The following is a 20,957-nucleotide window of genomic DNA, read 5'->3' on the forward strand; positions in this document are numbered from 1 at the left end:
TCTACTTGTTTTTCTTTGTGTGTATGTGTGTGTGTGTGTATAATATATATGTATATATATGTATATATATACACCTTGCTACGTGTACTGCGTTAGGCTAACCAAGACTTGTCATTTGCACTTATATATTGTTGCTCTTTTTTTAGTTTTGACTGCTTTTATTGTCCTCATTTGTAAGTCGCTTTGGATAAAAGCGTCTGCTAAATGACTAAATGTAGTGTAATGTAATAGACTAACAACAGGTAAGTATACATTTGTAAATTTATGCCAGTGGACATGTCAAGTTTCTGATCTGTACTCAGTGTTTAAGAAATGAGAGGAATACGCTTAAAATTGCTTTTATGAAAATAAATATTTGTCATAAAATCTTGCAAGGATTTAATGAGGAAGCTTTATCCTTACAAAATGTCATGGCAAATACATTCTTGTTGTTGTTAACCTTTCCATTTTGATTCCATCTGTATACTTTTTTCAACAAAAAACAACACAAGCATTCAAAATAATTGTGTGTTTTAAATGTGTAGGAAATTCAGGATGTACAGGTGAGTGTTCAGAGTCAGCAGATGAAGATGGAGGTGATGGAGACGTCCAGCCGGCCTGATCTGACAGCAGCGCTTCGAGACATTAGAGCTCAGTATGAGAGCATCGCCACCAAAAACATGCAGGAATCTGAGGAGTGGTACAAGTCCAAGGTGAGTGCCATCATGAAGAGCCACTGTGTGAGTGTTACTAATAATACACTGGTAAAATACTGTAAAATGTACTGATCACCTCTGTGTTTTCTCTGTTAGTTTGCTGACCTGACTGATTCGGCTAAGCGCAATGCTGAGGCCATGAGACAGGCTAAGCAAGAGAACAATGACCTGAGGAGACAAATTCAAGCCCAGAACTGTGATATCGATGCTCTCAAGAGCACTGTACGTACATATATAAAATATTTATGCATCTCCTTTCAAGCTGCCTAAAGCTTTGTATAAAAAAAAGAAAAAAAAAGAAATTGATTCAGGGGTTTCACTAATTATGCTATATTTGAAACCTAAACTGTTTAGTTGTGTCAAATGTGTGTGTATTTTTGTAGTCATTATAGGTTGCTCCATGTAAAACAGGGGTGTCAAACTCAATTCCTGGAGGGCCGGATCCCTGCAGAGTTTTGTTCCAACCCTGTTCCAACACACATACCATGTAGTTTTCAAATAAGGACTTGATTAGTTGGATCAGGTGTGTTTAATTAGGGTTGAATCTAAACTCTGCAGGACTCCGGCCAGACCCGTAACCAGCTATGAGGTCAAGGTTGAAATGTTTCATGTTCAAAAATTAAATTTGTTCTTTGAATGACTAATTTGCTGTTAAACTCCTCATATGAATGCTTGCATGACATGTATAATTCAGTTTAGACCGTTTGCAAGAATGTTTAGCGTCCCTGTTATGAAAATGATCGCTGCAAGACGCTGGCGGTGTGAACGAGGCTTGAGAGAGTTGAGTGAGGGCGCGGCCACAGCCTTTTTTATTTATATTTTTGTATTTTGTTTGTTTTAGTATCAATATCTGGCAACAATGCATCACCGGCACTTAAACTGAATGCAATCAAAAAAGCCCATGGACAGGTTTTTGCTGACAGGATACGACATTTGGTAAGGGAAACGCGAAAATTATCATGATATTATCTGTCATAAACGTTAGCTGTCAAAAACAGTAGCATTTAACACTAGTACACACAGATCTGTAGAACAAGTAGGTTACAGAATGAAATGAAATGTGCAAAAACTAGCCATGAAGAAGTGGATGCCATGTCATTCAGTATAGTTAAATTTTCACAAATTATGCTATAAACTTTCATAAGAGCCCTAGACAAAGTTATTGTAGTTATGTATTGTTTCAATAAACAGCTGATAAATTTATCCACCCTTAAATATAGTAAAGTATTAACAAATGTTGATGCAATAAATAGGGTATGATTTAAAGATAATCATCCCTCCAAAACAGAGAAAACATCTTGTCTCCTTTAAAGTGTTTATAGTGTATATAATGAGTTGTATTTGTAGGGGTTTGCATAAAACCTCCTTCATATTCATGACATGTGTCATGTCATGATTATGAAGGTCTCATGTCAGTCTTATGCACACCCCTTCAAGTAAAGTGTTACCCAATTCTTTAACACCCCCCCCACTAATTTTCAAAGCCTTGGTACGGCAATGACTCCGGCCCTCCAGGAATTGAGTTTGACACCCCTGATGTAAAACAATATAAATTTATAATATTCCCTTATTTAGATAGCTAAAACTTTATGTGTGTTTGTGATGGTAGAATGAGGCTCTGGTGAGGCAGATGAGAGAAATGGAAGAGCAGTTTGCTGCAGAGGCCGGAAACTATCAAGATACTGTGTCCCGTCTGGAAGACGAGATACGGCACCTGAAGGAGGAGATGTCACGCCACCTGCGGGAATACCAGGATCTGCTCAACGTTAAGATGGCCCTAGATATTGAGATTGCCACCTACAGGAAACTTCTGGAGGGAGAGGAAAACCGGTAAGAGTGATGCCGTTGAGCCACTTTAGCAAGTTTCTGTGTGTAAAGTGTTTTTTTGTTCGTTTTACTCTGGTAACTGATGACCTTCAAACTGCACCTTTCAGAATTGTGGTTCCTATCATGAAAATGCCTTCAATGGGTGCACACAGTGGTGGTGAGTCTATCATAGTATAAAAGAAAGTGTTTATTATTATTTAACCCAATTTAGGATTTTTTTTTAGGATGGAATGGTTGAAAGTTTTCAAGGAATAGTTCACTCAAAATGAAAAAGAGGGTTGTAGATTCGCACACACAGACCAGCCAAGCAAACTTTATTAGTGCTTTGAAATATTAAAAGTAAAAGATCCATGTACTGTTCTTTCCACACAGACAAAATAAAAACAGTAAAAAAAATAATAAAAAGAGCTACCTTGCCTTATGTAGGCAATTGTACAGCACAAATTACCATATAGCAACAATGGAATAAGAACAATTCCTTTTTGTTTTTTCATGTCAGAATAGTCCAAGATTATCATATTTCAATGTATGTGATCAAATCAACAAGAGCTAATCCAAAAGTTATTTAAAATGTAATCAAAAGTAGTTCTCACCTAAAACCAATTAGATTACTTTGGAAGAGTTGTATGTTGTGTGAACTATTCCTTTGTGTAAATGGTCAAATTTCCTTCTGCTGAAACTGAATCTGTTCCAAGAAACGGAGTTAACTTTGATTGCTACTGTAGTTGCTCATGATAATGACAAGGGGTAAACAACTGTTTACATATCATGTCCTTTTACAAAACAATGCAATGATTCATCTGTGTCAATCTGTAACATTTTTTAATTCTCTGTACTACTAAGTAGTACATGAGTTATTTTATTCCACCTTTGCATCATATCATCTGCTGTGTGATGTCTTTGAACAGATTATGGTCAGTTTTCTGATACTGGACCTGGAAAGAAAGTCGTAATCAAGACTGTTGAGATTCGTGATGGAGAGGTGAGACACTTTGTTTCCAGTCTTATTGAAACAGACATCTTAGCTCCTTTAACAATCAACTGGCCAGTGAAAAAACACCGTATGCACAGTATTCTTAGTGTTTAACATTATATCTTGTTAGATTTTTAAAAAATGTATATTTGTAACATATGTTGCATATACTGTATCTGACTGATTCTTTTGTTCATTGCTCAGGTGGTGAAAGAATCTACAAAAGAAAAGAGCAGAGATGATAAAAAAGATTCAAATGGTCAAGGAGAATCTGACAAAGATTAGAGCGTGCAGATAAATGAATGCTTGATGAGTTATGTGTTGCGGTTTTAAAGGGACTGTAATGGTAAAATGTAGGCACACGTGCGGTTTACGATGATGCTTGTAGTGTAGTGAATAATCATGTGACTCAGTATTGTGTATAATATGGTGCTATTACTATATATGAGCATAACATGACAATGCCTTAACTAATAAATCATGTATGCAGACCTAATAAAGTCACTAACAAGATGCCCAACAAACAATTACTTACAGATAACAAAAACAATATTTCAGAAGTTCACGTCAATATAATCTTCAAATAAATGTGAATGGAAACCGAATTTGTCGTCTTGTCCATAACTAAGTGTTTGCGTTTGAGCCACAAATCAGAGGATTTTTTATCTGCTCCTGCGGACCAACAGCACCGCATTTTGTGATCTGGATCATTAACTCATTAGGAGATCATTAGCTTGTTTAAAAAGAGCTCCACGAACTGAGTGTGTCATAAGAAAGACAAACAAAATGTGCATTGCTTTGGGTCCTCAGAACCAAAATTGAAACGCACTGACACCTCGTGAGTCTTTTTTTTTAGCATATAGCACATTAATGGGTCATTAAATTCTAATGACACTTTATTTAGAATTAATTGTTCTGCAAATGTAAGCAGCATGCACACACGTGTAGTTATGAGAAAGTCCATTGTAAACTTAGTAAGAAGAATATTAGTAAGGACAGTGATGAGGGGCCATAAAAATATATTTATACCCGGATTTGTTGTGCTGTTTTGCAGTGAAAATTCCACAATATTTGTTACATATTTATGAAGTTAGTACTAAGTGACAGTGAAAGCACAATTACTTGTAAATATATATTTTTCTATATTTACAAGTAATTGTAAGTTGTATATAATAAATAAATATACAAAATATTTTACTTTTTTTTTTTGCATATGAGCTTTAAGTATACTTCAAGTTAATTTTCTAAAGTAGACTTTCCAAATATACTTTGTAAAAATATTGAAACAGTACGATACAAATATACTACTAGTGCATTGATATTGGCATACTTACTACATACATTTGTACTTACTACATATACAGTGGGTACGGAAAGTATTCAGACCCCCTTAAATGTTTAACTCTTTGTTATATTGCAGCCATTTGCTAAAATCATTTAAGTTATTTTTTTTTCACTGTATACATAGAAGTATATAACTGAAATTTACTTTAGTTTACTTAATGAAATGAACTTGAATCTGAATTTTTTTTCGGTAATTGAAGCGGTTCCACCCCAAAGCTGACTTGTTACTATAAACTCGAACTTATAAGTTTGTATGATAGTATGTAAACATATACTGGAGTACTACCTCAGAGAAGCCAGTGTGTGTGAAAAAGTATGTAATAGGCTGTCCAATCATTGAAACAGTCATAATTTGGCAAGAACTGAAGCAGTACATCACATGCAATGCAGATAACAGGGTTTTTTTTTTCTTGTGGCAAAATCTGTATTTAAACTGCAGGCACTGCTTGAAAGCCTGATCTGTTTTGGTTTGTGACAGCATGTCCTACAGAAGGAGCAGGAGGCAGCCAGTCAGCAAGCTCCATAAACAGAGATGCAGAGTTCCATCATATATCTCAAAAACGGTGGTTAAATATGAAAACTACTTTCCAATGATACAGCGCTTGTGTAGAGATAAACATTAATTTGTTCTAGAATCATATATAATGGTCCCAAATATGTAATAATGAGCCCACTGGTGGGCTAGTGAGAGCTTTAACGGAATAGTTCCAAAAACAGAAAAATGTGCTTACTCATTGCCTTAGGCCATCCAAAATGTTGATTCATTGTAGCCAAACCCATGCATATTAATGAATTCAGTTCATTAATAATTTAATTTCATGCATCGATCCATATCAATGTATCATTACATCTCTAGCAACTAGCAGGCACACCTTTCCTGATCTACTTCTGATACCTTAAGACACTGATGCCAAATGCAAATCATCACATCAAGAATAAAAGACAAAAGAGAGAAATTAGTAAGGAACTTGGGTACTTTTAATGTAAGTAGCAGATAAACAACCATGACACTACAGGGATTACAAGCTTAACACAAAATGAACTGCAAAGAACACTTTAAAAAAAAAAAGTAATAAAAAAAAAGTCCAAAAAGGGTAAGATCCATTTTTTATACATTTCCAAACCGCTCAGCACGTTTTCGCTTCTTTGCCTGAAAAAGAAAGAGAGGGTGGGGTGTGGAGAAGGGTTATACAGCGAGAAACATAAGATTGTAACATGGTCAATATATTGATATAAGTAGGAGCCTCGCTTGAGAAGGTGTTGCCACAATTTACAGTGGTTAACTAGCAGATAAGATTCAGTTTTATTCCTCTGAAGTGAATGTGCTCAGTGATGTTGTCTGACATTATTATTATTATTATTTTTAATCCCTTCTGTCCTTTGTCTAAATTATTCACTACATTTAACCTGACCATACGGAGATGGTGAAAACGTAGTCTTGCCACAAAGTGACACTACCTTGTCTCTTGTATGGTAGGCAATGTTAGTCACCCCACACAATATTACCAAATTTGTAGAACCATTATTTCTTCCAACAAAGATAACCTGAATAATTTTCCAGAAACAACAGAAATTTTTAGAACTCTGAGGTTGTAACAAACTATGAATAGAGTGTTTGCCAACACTTAGTGTAGCACCTTTCCGTCTAAAGAAAATTAAAGAAATTCATACATGCAGTGTTCTCAAAAAACATTAAATAAAACAAACTAATGCATAAATACAAATATTTGTCTGGTATTTTATTAGATGCTGAATAAAAAAAATGATTTAATTCCCTAAGAAAAAAAATGATTTAATTCCCTAAGAAAAAAAATGATATTTGTACAGTCTGCATTAACACTGCAGATCCTTTATTACTTGGCATGTTTAAGAAGCAAATAAGCTAAATAAATATGAACAGAAATCACACAAACTTATGCTTAAAGAGCCCATATCTTCCCGTCCAATTTATTTTTCCAGTAACATTAACTGTACTATATATTACACTTTTATATAGCACTTCACACTGAATAAATTTATTATTTTGGATTAAAGATATTAAAGTTATTAAAGATATTAGGTAATCACAAATCAACAATTATTGTCTGTGCGCTCTCTTGTTTGACCTTGCAAAGTCTGAACTGCTGCCACGTCCAACCTGCGAGAATCTAGATCTACCTCATGAGTAAAATAAAAACAACCCTCAAAAGACACTTCTAATGTTTTGATGACATTATGGTTGCTCAGCCAGAGAAGACATTTAACACTGCCCTTTCATATAGCTTGCTTGACGAGAGAACAAACCTTTTGGTACTCATGTGTCAAGCAAGCAACATTTGAGCTTATGTTTATCACATTTGATGTACTCTACATACGACTTGACTAATAGAGGGTGTGCACATGACGTCACCGTCAGCTGGAGTGAGTGTGGCTCCGCCCACTGAGTGGCAAAAAGACTGATAGTAGCATTGGTTTTCAGCGTGAATGCTGCGAAAGAACACACAAAACACAACTAAACGAGAAAGAGCTGTGCGATTGACCATACAAATAGACTTGACAAGAAATCAGAGGCATATTTTTACAGACTGCCGAAACCTACAGAAAAGAGAAGCAAATGAATCGCTGCAATTCACAGAAACAATTGGACTCCAGGCAGCGAAACACGGATCATGTAATGTCAATATGTTGAATTTTGTGGTAAAATCATACCCTATATATTGTATTATAATATATCGTACTGACAACTCGTCAATTAAATATTTACCATCTTCTATTCTGCATAACTGGATGTTTATAAATAAAAACTATACAAGTTTTAGGGCTGGACGATATATATATAACATTGGTCTAAATCCGGATGATCACTTGTATCAATTACAAAATGCGTTCACAGGTAAATCTGCTTTATTTCCCCAGCATCAAAATCACGCACATATAAATGTCAGGAAACACCATTCCTGGCTTCATATCAATATCCATGGACCACTGGATATTTGCCAAGTTGTAGGGAACATTATATCGAGTCCAGCAACCTTTAGTTTAAACCGATTATCGTTTGTTTTACTCACGTTTTCGCAGCTTCCCTATTAAATCCATTCATGCAGCAGGCTCTCTTGTCACTCAGTCCGGCAGAGGGGGCGTGTTCAATGCATACCCTCTATACATTTACATGAATAAATGAGAAGGGGCAACTCTAAATAGATGGCCATATGCAATGACCAACACAGATGAAGTTGAATTGAGAGTGGTGAATTTGCTTCTCCTGTGTTCAGAAATGAAAACTCATTTCAAACCCATAAAACTTTTGTTCATCTTCAGAACACAGATACCTTGTAATATTTTCTCAGCTTCTGCCCATCTATCAAAAATCCACGTAATCAACATTTTCAAGCTTCAAAAAGCAGACATCTTAAAAGTAATACATATACAGGTGCATCTCAATAAATTAGAATCTCATGGAAAAGTTCATTTATTTCAGTAATTCAACTCAAATTGTGAAACTCGTGTATTAAATAAATTTTTCACAATTTGAATTACTGAAATAAATGAACTTTCCACGACATTCTAATTTAGAGATGCACCTGTAAATAGCGGTTTAATCCAAGTCTCCTGAGAGACTCCATCACTTTATATGATGAACAGATTTCAACAGGCATTTATTCACGTATAAACATTGATCATCACACACAGATTTAATGAACCTTTTAAAACCAGTTTACCAGCAGAACCCATACCTCTGTATCATTGGCTCCAGCAGACGCTGCACTTGTGACAATGCCAAATCTCTCCTTCCTCTTCTTAAGCTTTTCATCATCCTCAATCTGTGAACACACACAAAACATTCAAATAGCTACTAAGCAAGACAATATCATTTGTAAGTTGTAAGTGAAATATGAAAAAAGGTACCTTTTTAGAAACTGAAGAGACACTCATGCCAAAACGTTCTGCTCTCTTCTTTAATACCTCAGCGTCAACCTGAAAGAAGAGTGGCACGTTCATCAGTGGTTTTGCAGAGATACATTTATTTCACATTTAAATTTCCAAGCCCCTAGGAAAATGTGCAACCAGATTACTTACATTTGGTTTGGCTGAAGTTCCTAAAAAAAAATAAAAAACACCACATGTAAATGAATACGGAACTTTTCATTAATTAGACACTGTAGCTTGAAACCTTAAAGGGGTCATATGATGCGATTTCAAGTTTTCCTTTCTCTTTGGAGTGTTACAAGCTCTTGGTGCATAAAGAAGATCTGTAAAGTTGCAAAGACTAAAGTCTCAAATCCAAAGAGATATTCTTTATAAAAGTTAAGAGTCAGCCACCAAAAAAAAAACAAAAGGGTCAATTCTAACTTTGCCATGACAATCTGGCGCTTCTGAATCAGCAACTGTAAGTATGTTTTGTTATTAGTTTAAGTATTTGCTATTGACTGTTCAAATGCGGAGTTTTGCACAGCGCAGAGTAACGTGTCGTGTGTGTGTGTGTGAGAGAGGGGAACAGGGTCACATCACAGGAGAGTGAATTGCCTGTCAGAAATCATAGCACATCAGCTGTCTTAACCACGGCTTGTGTACTGCATCATCTCTGTGTCTGTCACGCGACTCTGTTGCCCTTTCGGGCTTGAACTGATGGTAAAACTAACGACATTATTAACGGTCTTGATATTTACTTTGAAAGCTGACGCTCGAGATTATGGTAAGGGACGTTACATTTCTGACGCGTGCTTGCAGTGTTCGGCCAATCACAATGCATTGGGTCAGCTGGCCAATCAGAGCAGACTGCGCTTGTCAAAGGAGGGGGCTTTGTAGACAATGAAGCATTTGAGAGAGGCGGGGCATAGAGGACCTACAATAATGTACAGTATTTGAAAAAGAATGTGTTTTTTGAATATTAAAGCATTTACACTATTCTGTTACACCAAATAATGATCTTTAAAATAGCATCATATGACCCCTTTAAGTTTAAAGATAGACTGGGTTCCACAATATACTGCTCACAACAAACACAGAGCAAGCACTGATGTCCAAAAGTCATCACAAAGAAAATCAGATCAAAACACTGTACTTGGTGACTGACGGGTTGTTCAAATGTTATGTCATGTTTTTCATTTGCAACTTATTTTTAAGTACTTGTACGATGCGATTTTAATCCACCTTATTTTCCCGTAAGAGCAGGCACAGCCATTTGTAAATTTAATGTGTCTGGCTTCTGGTGTCATCCGCTTCCAGCTATATTTAGATGCTTTGCTACTTGATATTGCAAACTGGTGTTTCTTACTAGAACATTTAAATGCATTGTCTTAATTATAAGCACACTGGGTTGTACCACAAACATTTTTTACTGTTTACTGCACCTTGTTATTCTTCTCGTCATTTCCCTACAGCAGCTAATTAAGCGGAAGTCTCACACATTCACAGAAAACAGCTTACTTCCGCATTAAAAAAAAAATAAGGTGGGTATGAGAATGTGAATAAAACTGGCTTGTCAAAGGAGGGGGCTTTGTAGACAATGAAGCATTTGAGAGAGGCGGGGCATAGAGGACCTACAATAATGTACAGTATTTGAAAAAGAATGTGTTTTTTGAACATTAAAGCATTTACACTATTCTGTTACACCAAATAATGATCTTTAAAATAGCATCATATGACCCCTTTAAGTTTAAAGATAGACTGGGTTCCACAATATACTGCTCACAACAAACACAGAGCAAGCACTGATGTCCAAATTTAAATGACTGACTTATGTATGTGCCAGTTTTAAGTAAATAAATAGTTTATTAAAAGATAAAAATTAACAAATTTGAAGACATTATCAGACTAAAAATGTAAAACAACTGACTCACTGAGTCATTCATTGCAGCTGGTCACGACCAAAAGTCATCACAAAGAAAATCAGATCAAAACACTGTACTTGGTGACTGACGGGTTGTTCAAATGTTATGTCATGTTTTTCATTTGCAACTTATTTTTAAGTACTTGTACGATGCGATTTTAATCCACCTTATTTTCCCGTAAGAGCAGGCACAGCCATTTGTAAATTTAATGTGTCTGGCTTCTGGTGTCATCCGCTTCCAGCTATATTTAGATGCTTTGCTACTTGATATTGCAAACTGGTGTTTCTTACTAGAACATTTAAATGCATTGTCTTAATTATAAGCACACTGGGTTGTACCACAAACATTTTTTACTGTTTACTGCACCTTGTTATTCTTCTCGTCATTTCCCTACAGCAGCTAATTAAGCGGAAGTCTCACACATTCACAGAAAACAGCTTACTTCCGCATTAAAAAAAAAATAAGGTGGGTATGAGAATGTGAATAAAACTGGACACAACCAATGTGTGGCAGTAGAAGTATAGAAATATGTGGCACAAAAATAATATCATGGTCTTATCCATGACAACTGCATCATAGCGGCACAACAACACATAATAAACTTAATTGAAAATAACAAATAGCAGCAGTATTTTTAACAAAAGGACTTCTGAAAACAGTTTTGAGATGCACTGTACACATATTAGATGTCAACTCGCCTTTGGACGACACAGATTCAGGTACTTCCAAACCAAACCTATTAAAACAAGAATAGGAATTAAAGATATATAGAGGTCTCAAAACACACACACAAAATAATCTACTGGATTACATAAATATTATAGCTAAGAGATGATACCCATGTATATGTTCACATGTCCACTTTCCCCATTTGACAGGTCCCATATAACGGTTACAAGTCTGTTTGTTTCTCTAGAATGCATGTGCAATTTATTACTGTTGTCAAATTTTATTTCTAATTTAAAGTGATTTGAATGTTTGACAGTCATGTTGATTTGTCTTATTGACAGAAAATGTTTTCTTACATAAGACCATTGCACAGTCCAAACACTGCATTTCACTCTAAAAGAGGGTCGAAGACTGAAGAATTCTAAGAATTTCTTTAATGACATTTAATGTAATCTCTCTCTCAAACAATCAAACCTTGCTGCCCGTGCCGCCTTTTTGCTGTCTGTATTCGGTGGAAGATCGAAGCGTTCTGCTCTTTTCTGAAGCCTCTGCAATGAAAATAATCATTTAAATACTACTACTAATAATAATAATAATTTTTACTACTTTTATGGCATGTAGAATATACCATAGGATTTAAATCATAAATAAAGCACATATGAATAATGCCCTACTGGAGCAAAACACCCCTTTGTGCCACCTGGCTGTGATTTTACAAACAAGCTTCACAAATGTTTAATAGTAGCAAAGCACAATCAAGGGCTGTAGCGTCTAAACTCAGTGACATGGTAAGTAAAATAAATAATTGTCATAAGTATGACAAATGTGATTTAACTAACACTGTATGTGGTTGCAGTAAAGATCATTACCTCACCAACTGCAGCAGGAGGGTTTATCTTGACCAGTTTTTTCTCAGTCACCCTGAAACCAAGAGCACATTAAATAAACATCAACCCATTTCCAAACACTCATCCTCAGGCAAAACTAATACTATAGTGTGGCATATTTTTTTATATATGATATGTGCAATGTATGCTGATGTATTAATGAAAGAGGAATGACATACTCTTCAGGAGGAGTGAACTCTTGCTTCTGGACATCTGTCTCTTCTTTGGCAAAGGCCTCCTAAAACACGTGCAGTGTGTTACATTGAGCAAATCAAACACTATGACTGTTGTCCCATCTGGAACATGACAAACACATTTGTTTGTTTACACCTATTAAAATCCATTAAAAATCCATCCATTTACAGTAAAAAAAAAAAAATTTCATCACAGGTGATCCGATTAATTTAACCCCAAAGAGAGACCATCAGAGAGGCACGTGACCACATCGCTTTGAAAGGTAAACTTCAAGTTGTTTTGCTGTATCCTGGACAGTAAAGGACCACCTATTTACCTGTCAATCATCGACTGTACTTTGAATACATGTATGCTTTAAAATAAAACTAGATAGGTTAAGTTCATCAAAGAAAAACTAGGGCTGTATATGACAATATATATCTTGACAATGATTAAAAAAAAAAAAAAAAAAAAAGGGGAAAGGGAATTTTTTAATTAAACACATTTGTTTGTTTACACCTATTAAAATCCATTAAAAATCCATCCATTTACAGTAAAAAAAAAAAATTTCATCACAGGTGATCCGATTAATTTAACCCCAAAGAGAGATCATCAGAGAGGCACGTGACCACATCGCTTTGAAAGGTAAACTTCAAGTTGTTTTGCTGTATCCTGGACAGTAAAGGACCACCTATTTACCTGTCAATCATCGACTGTACTTTGAATACATGTATGCTTTAAAATAAAACTAGATAGGTTAAGTTCATCAAAGAAAAACTAGGGCTGTATATGACAATATATATCTTGACAATGATTAAAAAAAAAAAAAAAAAAAAAGTGTGAATGGAGATTTTTAATCTCAAAAACCGCACTGTCTGACTATTTTCTTAACCATATTCAAAAACATTTGTTCTTAACACAACCACTGGGCACCAAGCAGGCACTGTAGCTTTGTGCAGAATACATCATGTAACATGTACATGAATATGTGAACTGGAGAGCAACGTTCAGGGTTCACAAACAGAACTTTCTGAAATTAGATTTTGCCCTGAAAATTCCAATGGAAACATTACATCTGAGAAAACTTACCTCACCAAATTCTCCCAGAACTTCCTCTTCATTCACTTCTTCTAAAACCACATTTTAAAATGTTAATCAGGCATTGTAATAGTTTCTGAATTTTAGATTTGTCCTACCAGGATGCCCAAAATTATTTTTATTCACATTTGTTAAAGGAATATTTCAACCAAAAGTGAAAATTAAGTCTTCATTTACTCATCCTTATGTTGGTCCAAACCTGTATGAGTTTCTTTCTAAATACAGAACATAAGTAACCAACCATTTGCTAGTATTACTATGGAAGTTGCTAGAAATACTATGGAAGTCACTGGTGACCAATCAAACTGGTTTTATCACCAACGTTCTTCAAAATATCGTCGTTTGTGTTCAGCAGAAGAAATTAATTCATACGGATTAACAACCTCTTTAAGAATAAAAAGGGAGTAGAAAATCATTAAATAGGGAAAAAGTGTTAGACTTAACTTTGATATTAGATATCTAAGAACACAATTGTAATCAGAACTGGTTAAGAAAAAAAAAAAAAAATATATATATATATCTTGCATTAGCAAATGCATACCATGCTCTTCCAGGTAAGCCTGCAGCCGGGCAATCAGATCGGCTTTATTTCCTTTGGCATCCAGCCCACGAGCAGTACATTCCTGCTTCAGTTCTGCCAGCTGTGGAGATTATATTAGTTATAGTGACTGGGGTTACATTTACCACAAACAAATCACATATCTGCAGTGTGAAACCTACGTTTCGTCAGTCCACATAAATTGAATGTACCATGACACACACACCTGGTCAGCTATCCTTGTGGGGACTCTCCATAGAAGTAATGGTTTTTCTACTGTACAGACCGTATATTCTATTGCCCTACACCAACCCTACCCCTCACAGGAAACTTTCTGCATTTTTAGATTTTCAAAAAACTTAATTCTGTGTGATTTATTAGCTTGTTTACCCGTGGGGACCTCAATTTAGGTCCCCACCGTGACACGAGTCCCCATGAGTCTGTGTGTATTCAGGTTTAAGTCCCCACCAGAATAGAAAAACAGGTACACACACTATATACATATATAGAGAAGAGGGGAAAAAACAAAAAGAGAGAAAGAGAGAAAAATTCTTCCATCCTTTGTCTACGTCAATGTATGGTCTAACACGTTGTTTACGTAAGCCGCTCACTAGATTTTCAGACCATTACGCCCAAAATGCGGTTTAGGAAAGCAGCTAGGTGTTGACGGACTACGATGGCCAAAAAAGTAAGCAACTAACTTGTTTTAAACTATGTTGTATTGTTTCAGCCCACTTTTTTAGGCACTTGTAGGGGAAGAAGAACACGTGCCGTTTTTTTTTTTTTTTAGAAACCACTTTTGTTTTACGAGTGGTGAGGGAACAAAGTAAAAGTCGCATTTTAGAAGTATCTTAAAGACTTTTAAGTAAATTGTTTTACATCGAGGAACGAAAGGTACACAGCTCACTATGTTTGAGGCTATAGTCGAAACGCTGTCTGTCGATAGGAAAGCTGGCTAGATTTTAGCTACATGAGTGCTGAATAAAGCTTGAAACGTTAAATATATCACAACTTATTCATCATAACCTCACCCAATTTATCACAGCTAAGACCAGCTTGCCGTTACAGCTAGATCCAAACACTAAACAGAAAGGTTCTTTGCACCTTGTTTCTTACCTTGAGTTTATGCAGTTCCACGACTTCCGCCATTTTATTGAAGAGGTTTGTATTTTGAAATCTGCTTCTTCTTCTTCTTTTGGAGTTTTATGGTGGTTGGGAAATCTGCTTCATTCCTGTTTTAAAGTCTTTGCGGCCAATCTTGCGCTGCAGCACCACCGGTCGGCCAGGAGACTGCTGTGGCGTACGGGTTCTGCAGCTGTTGAGATTGTTCCTCAAATGAATTTCACTAAATGGTTAAAAGACATTTAACACAGCTTGCCAGTTTCTTTTCCCCTAAACTCATTCCTATCGAGGGGAGTGGCAGATACTACTTCCACAAAACCTCTGACTACACACCTAAATATCCTACAGTACAGTCTGTCTAATATTTACATTGTAGCGTTACAATTTCAGGTTTATTTCATAGAATTTCACAATGAGTGAACTTTGCAACATCGACCCTGTTGTTAAACTAAATGAACGAACATTCAACTAAATTGAGCTGAATAATGACAATTTTCTTCTGCAGAGCTTTACAGCTGAAATTCGTTTCATACTGTTATGAATTTTGCAACATCAACACTATTATTTCACAGTTAATTATTGTGAAGCTGCTTTGAAACTATATTTTATTAAGCATATAACGTAAGTGTCTCTAGAGCGCGCGCGGCGCACAAAAAGGCACAGCGTTTGAAAGCAGCAGTCTATATCCGGGTAATGAATAGAGTCGGCCACGCCAGGTTTGCCAATGTGCTATTATTATCATTTCAACTGGGTGTTATTGTGTTAGTTTGAGGCTTTGCGCTCCAGCACCCTTTGTAAACCATAAGAGAGCGGACGTTATTTCCCCCTCAGTGCATTGGTTTAGACATACACGGAACGGAGTTGGTTTTACGTCAAGTGGGAGGGCTTTGTTGTTTCACTCAGTTGATTGGTTTAGAAGGCTGAACGCACCTTTCTTCGTTCGGCCAGAGGGCGGGGCTTGTTTTTGTGCGTTGTCGCGAGGGCGTGCGTGTATGAAACGCGGGAACTGGCGGGAATGATAATAAGCTGTGACATGGTTTTCTGTCGTCAGTATTTTTAAGATCAAATAATTGATTTTAATTCTTTTGATTGCCGTTTGGATACTAAGGGGCAGTTTGACATGGAGTCTTTTCAGAAAGTCGAGAAGATTGGAGAGGGAACATACGGGGTTGTTTATAAAGCCAAGAATAAAATCACCGGAGAGACAGTTGCCCTGAAGAAAATTCGGTTAGACACGTAAGTGTTTGTCATTAGTTTCTTTTTCTTGTGTTAAATTTGTGTGTGAGATTTTTGTGTCATTAGTGTCTTAGATTTAAACATCTTGCATACAGTCACACTCTAAATTGTAACTTAGTGTCTGCCCCTAAAGTACATGTATATTATTTATGATTCATAAAACGTATCTGTTACGTAATTTACGTTACGTGTTTAACTTCGCCTCAGAAAGGCGTTCGGTCAAAGCTGTTGCACTGCTGATGAAGATCATCCAGATTTACACATTTTAATGTTCGTTTACAAACAGATGATGAAGTTTCACTTTGTTGACATTAGTTAATGCATACGCTGTCATTAACTTTAAAAGTATTTAACCTTAAATGACGTATTACCCAAATACACTGAGCCGTCGGAGACGTAAGCTGAGATGATGTTCAGTAGTCATGTAAACAGATGTTTGTCTTAAATGCACGTCGTCTTTGATTGACATATGATTATTTGTTTGATTTCAGAGAGACTGAAGGTGTTCCCAGCACCGCCATACGTGAGATCTCTCTGCTAAAAGAGCTCAATCACCCAAACATAGTCAAGTATGTACAGTGTCTAGTCCTGGGTTGCATTTCCCAAAAGCATCGCAAGCTTAACTTGATCGTAGAAACAGTTGTCACCAATTGACCTACGATCAATATAGGATTATGATGCTTTTAGGAAACTGAGCCCTGAATGATTGAATTTTTCATAACTTGTGTCCACATCATAATGCAGAGTCAAACTCAGTCAGTGTACAGGCAGTTTTAGAAAAACTGCCCTAATGCTTCTGGAGTCTTACAGGGCTGTTTATTCACCTACAGGTTGCGTGATGTGATACACACCGAAAATAAGCTTTACTTGGTGTTTGAATTTCTTCACCAAGACCTGAAGAGGTTTATGGACTCGACCTCTGTCACTGGCGTATCCTTGCCACTCGTGAAGGTGAACTTTTGGAGTTATAGCACAGATTTTATTGATAATGTGAAGCTACTGTAAATATTGATTTGAGCAAAGTTAAATGTTTGCTAAAATCAATATGAAAAAAAAAGCCAGAATTTTAATACTTTTTTTATTTTATTTTATTTTTTACCACTGACAGTACAATTTTGGCAAATAAGAGTTACACAAAATGTATGAATTTAAACGAAAAATAATTTCATTCCAAATTACAAGATTGTTATTTGCTTTTGTTTCAATGTCAGTTCATATGTAAATATATCACATATGTGTCATTTTATTCCTAAGAAAAAATGCTGTTAACCAGTGGTTTTCAGCCCTGATTCTGGGGATGCACAGCATCGCATATTTTCTGTGTCACTCTCATATGACACTCGACTTAGTTCACGGATCAAATCAGGTGTACAAAAACAATACAAAATGTGTGAAGTGTTGTGCTTCTCCAGGATTATTCTTGCTTCATGCCAGAATTTTAATACTTTTTTTATTTTATTTTATTTTTTACCACTGACAGTACAATTTTGGCAAATAAGAGTTACACAAAATGTATGAATTTAAACGAACACAATATTCTCAAAAAAGAATTTCATTCCAAATTACAAGATTGTTATTTGCTTTTGTTTCAATGTCAGTTCATATGTAAATATATCACATATGTGTCATTTTATTCCTAAGAAAAAATGCTGTTAACCAGTGGTTTTCAGTCCTGATTCTGGGGATGCACAGCATCGCATATTTTCTGTGTCACTCTCATATGACACTCGACTTAGTTCACGGATCAAATCAGGTGTACAAAAACAATACAAAATGTGTGAAGTGTTGTGCTTCTCCAGGATTATTCTTGCTTCATTATAGTAACTTATTATAATGAATAATTATTATATAATTGTATAATAATTAATAATCTTAAATGTCTGTTTTATTTAGCTATATTAGTTTTAATATTGTACCTGGATGCTAGATGCTCTGTTTGTAATGTACTTCATGCTCTATTAGGCAACAATACATTGGATTTGGAACATCGGCTTTGATGCGTATCCATTCAAGTCAAGTCACCTTTATTTATATAGCACTTTATACAATACAGATTGTGTCAAAGCAGGTTTACTGGAAAAAGCAGGTGTTAAACAGGAAAATATTGATTCAATTATGCAGACAAAATTAAGTTCTGCTGTAAAGCAGCTCTAAAAAGAGGACATTAGTAAACAGAGTTTTCAGTTAAAGTCAGTTCATTGTTGATTCAATGATGCCATCATTCAGCTCATTTCAATTCTCTTCCAATAGTGTCTGTGCAATCAAGTCCATAATATTGCTGATCATTAGGCGCCTCCAACTAAGCAAGTCAAAAGGCGACAGTGGCAAACTCCGGTGGTGACAAGTGGATAAAAAAACCTTGGGAGAAACCAGTCTCCATTGAGTCCTGTGTAATTTAAGCATAGGTTTATTACAGTATTTCACATTAATTGTTTATTATTGACTGTAAAGTAGCTAATGCATGTCATTGAGGCCTAAGGGTTCTTTCACACTGGGCGTGATTGCTAGAAAATCCGAGTGCAGTTGTTCACATGTTTATTATTTGTAAGGCTTATAATATTTATACATTTCTCAAAAGTTGTAAAGAAAAGTAGGATTTTCCCTAGATTTCTACTAAGCAGGGAAATCTCAAACTTTTACAGCAAAGATTATTGATGTTTCGGTTTCATATAAGAGTACAAATTGTTGTTACTTGGACATTTTTCTTACCTGTAAGGGGTTCCTGGCCACAAAAAGTTTGAGAAGTCTTATGAGAGCCTATTGCCCTCATTAAAGTCCCCACCCACCCTCACCTTAAAAAAGATGATGATCCGACGATAGCTGCTCGCATCTCAGCTTGTCTAACAGACATTTCTTGCTGGATGACGGACCATCACCTTCAACTCAAACTTGCCAAGACAGAACTGCTTGTGGTTCCAGCAAACCCATCGTTTCATCACAATTTCACCATCCAGTTAGGCACATCAACCATAACTCCTTCTAAGACAGCCAGAAACCTTGGAGTTATGATTGATGATCAGCTGACTTTCTCAGACCACATTGCTAAAACTGCCCGGTCCTGCAGATTTGCTTTATTCAACATCAAGAAGATCAGGCCCTTTCTTTCGGAACATGCTTCACAACTCCTTGTTCAAGCTCTTGTTCTGTCCAGGCTGGACTATTGCAATACTCTCTTGGCAGGTCTTCCAGCCAGTTCTATGAAACCATTACAATGAATCCAGAACGCGGCAGCAAGATTAGTCTTTAACGAGCCGAAAAAAATGCCTGTCACACCTCTGTTTATCAATTTGCTTTTGCTCCTCCATAAAAGCCCAATTTCAAATCAGTAAAATCATGTGATGTGACTTTTGCAAAATGTTTATCAATTTGCACTGGCTACCAATAGCTGCTCGCATAAAATTCAAGGCATTGATGTTTGCCTACAAAACCACCACTGGCTCTGCACCCCTTTACCTAAATTCATTACTTCAGACTTATGTGCCCTCCAGAAGCCTCTGTTCTGCAAGTGAATGGTGCTTTATTGTGCCATCCCAAAGAAGCACAAAATCACTTTCACAGACTTTTAAATGAAATGTTCCCTCCTGGTGGAATCACCTGCCCAACTCAATCCGAGTCCTTAACCATCTTCAAGAATCGGCTAAAAACATATACACTTGACCCTCTAACACTAGACTCTATTCCATTTCCATTTTATCTACTTGTTTTATTTTTTATTTATATAAAAAAAGCTTGACCCTCTAGCACTTACACTCTCTGTTCAATTTCTATTAGGACTGCTCGATTATGGCAAACATTATGATCATGATTATTTTGGACAATATTGTAATCAAGATTATTTAAAGGGGTCATATGATGATTTTTTAAAGATCATTATTTTGTGTATTTGGTGTAACAGAGTATGTTGAAATGCTTTAATGTTCAAAAAAGGAGCAAAAGTGAAATGCTAGCTGGAAAGGGGCGCAATAATCATTTTATCTCGATCTTATCTCGAAACTGTATTTCGATTAATTGCACAGCCTTAATTTCTATTCTAACTACTTGTTTTCTTTTTATTAAAAACAAAACAAAACATGAACCTTTATCAATCAGGGTAAATCCGTGTATCATTCGATCATTAGTTTTTTTATTTAATATTTAAAGTAGAAAAATTCCTTTTTAAGTTTTTTGTTTTTTTTCCAAAAAACGAGAATTCAGCTTAAATGTTAGTTTTTCATTAATGGGTGGAAAAATGAATAAACAGCTTGAATATTCGATTTCTACATGTGGGCGGGAATGAAACGCCCCTCTCCACTGATTGGTCAACCAAACATTACAACATAATAGTCCTAAAAGAAACAAAAAACATAATAATAGTCCTCCGCTTCTATTGATTCTTAACATGTTTATTTCTACTACATTTGATCTCTTTCTCGTCATCAAACAGCCAGATTAATGAATGGCTTGACACAAACCGTACCGAGGCAGAGCCTTTGGTCCTTTGGCACACCGCCTGATCTATTATAGCTAACTATCAAAATCTGTGTGGCAAAGCTGCACAACACACTGCACTGGGAGAATGTATTGTAGTGAAGCACAGACCACTAT

At 35.9% G+C, this 20,957-nt stretch overlaps 3 protein-coding genes across 4 annotated transcripts in view; 2 read left to right on the plus strand and 1 right to left on the minus strand.

The window, feature by feature from the left end:
• The window catches only part of prph (peripherin), a 5,854-nt gene extending 1,768 nt beyond the window's left edge, over positions 1-4,086 (plus strand). Inside the window, exons 2-7 of the mRNA XM_016246844.1 lie at positions 525-692; positions 792-917; positions 2,305-2,525; positions 2,630-2,679; positions 3,431-3,504; positions 3,700-4,086. Coding sequence (XP_016102330.1) covers positions 525-692; positions 792-917; positions 2,305-2,525; positions 2,630-2,679; positions 3,431-3,504; positions 3,700-3,780 — 720 coding nt within the window. The 3' untranslated portion in view covers positions 3,781-4,086. The remainder of the gene's footprint in view (positions 1-524; positions 693-791; positions 918-2,304; positions 2,526-2,629; positions 2,680-3,430; positions 3,505-3,699) is intronic.
• A 1,709-nt stretch (positions 4,087-5,795) lies between these two features.
• Positions 5,796-15,244, minus strand: sarnp (SAP domain containing ribonucleoprotein). 2 transcript variants are annotated; one of them, XM_016246855.1, is made up of 11 exons: positions 15,132-15,244; positions 14,019-14,118; positions 13,469-13,506; positions 12,385-12,443; positions 12,188-12,239; positions 11,793-11,866; positions 11,348-11,385; positions 8,896-8,915; positions 8,725-8,793; positions 8,553-8,639; positions 5,796-5,989 (listed from the first exon to the last, which is right to left on the minus strand). In XM_016246855.1, exons 1-11 carry the CDS (start codon positions 15,162-15,164, stop codon positions 5,948-5,950), a joined length of 612 nt encoding a protein of 203 aa, XP_016102341.1. In that variant the 5' UTR covers positions 15,165-15,244; the 3' UTR covers positions 5,796-5,947. The 2 variants fall into 2 exon arrangements, with proteins under 2 accessions (XP_016102341.1, XP_016102340.1); XM_016246854.1 differs by having other exon boundaries at positions 13,469-13,509; positions 15,132-15,241.
• A 601-nt stretch (positions 15,245-15,845) lies between these two features.
• LOC107562245 (cyclin-dependent kinase 2-like) overlaps positions 15,846-20,957 on the plus strand; it is a 42,006-nt gene continuing 36,894 nt past the window's right edge. The window contains exons 1-3 of the mRNA XM_016246853.1: positions 15,846-16,373; positions 16,865-16,942; positions 17,204-17,324. Of these exons, the coding sequence (XP_016102339.1) occupies positions 16,258-16,373; positions 16,865-16,942; positions 17,204-17,324 (315 nt within the window). The 5' untranslated portion in view covers positions 15,846-16,257. The remainder of the gene's footprint in view (positions 16,374-16,864; positions 16,943-17,203; positions 17,325-20,957) is intronic.

This window comes from Sinocyclocheilus grahami, unplaced genomic scaffold, assembly GCF_001515645.1.
Source record: "Sinocyclocheilus grahami isolate Dianchi unplaced genomic scaffold, SAMN03320097.WGS_v1.1 scaffold814.1, whole genome shotgun sequence".
Classification (NCBI taxonomy): domain Eukaryota; kingdom Metazoa; phylum Chordata; class Actinopteri; order Cypriniformes; family Cyprinidae; genus Sinocyclocheilus; species Sinocyclocheilus grahami.

Coding starts and splice junctions, on each gene's coding strand:
- sarnp (XM_016246854.1), bottom strand. CDS start 15,164: ATGGCGGAAGTCGTGGAACTGCATAAACTCAAG. Junction 12,444..13,468: donor TTCTGGGAGAATTTGGTGAG/GTAAGTTTTCTC, acceptor CACGTGTTTTAG/GAGGCCTTTGCCAAAGAAGA. Junction 12,240..12,384: donor GAGTTCACTCCTCCTGAAGA/GTATGTCATTCC, acceptor TCTTGGTTTCAG/GGTGACTGAGAAAAAACTGG.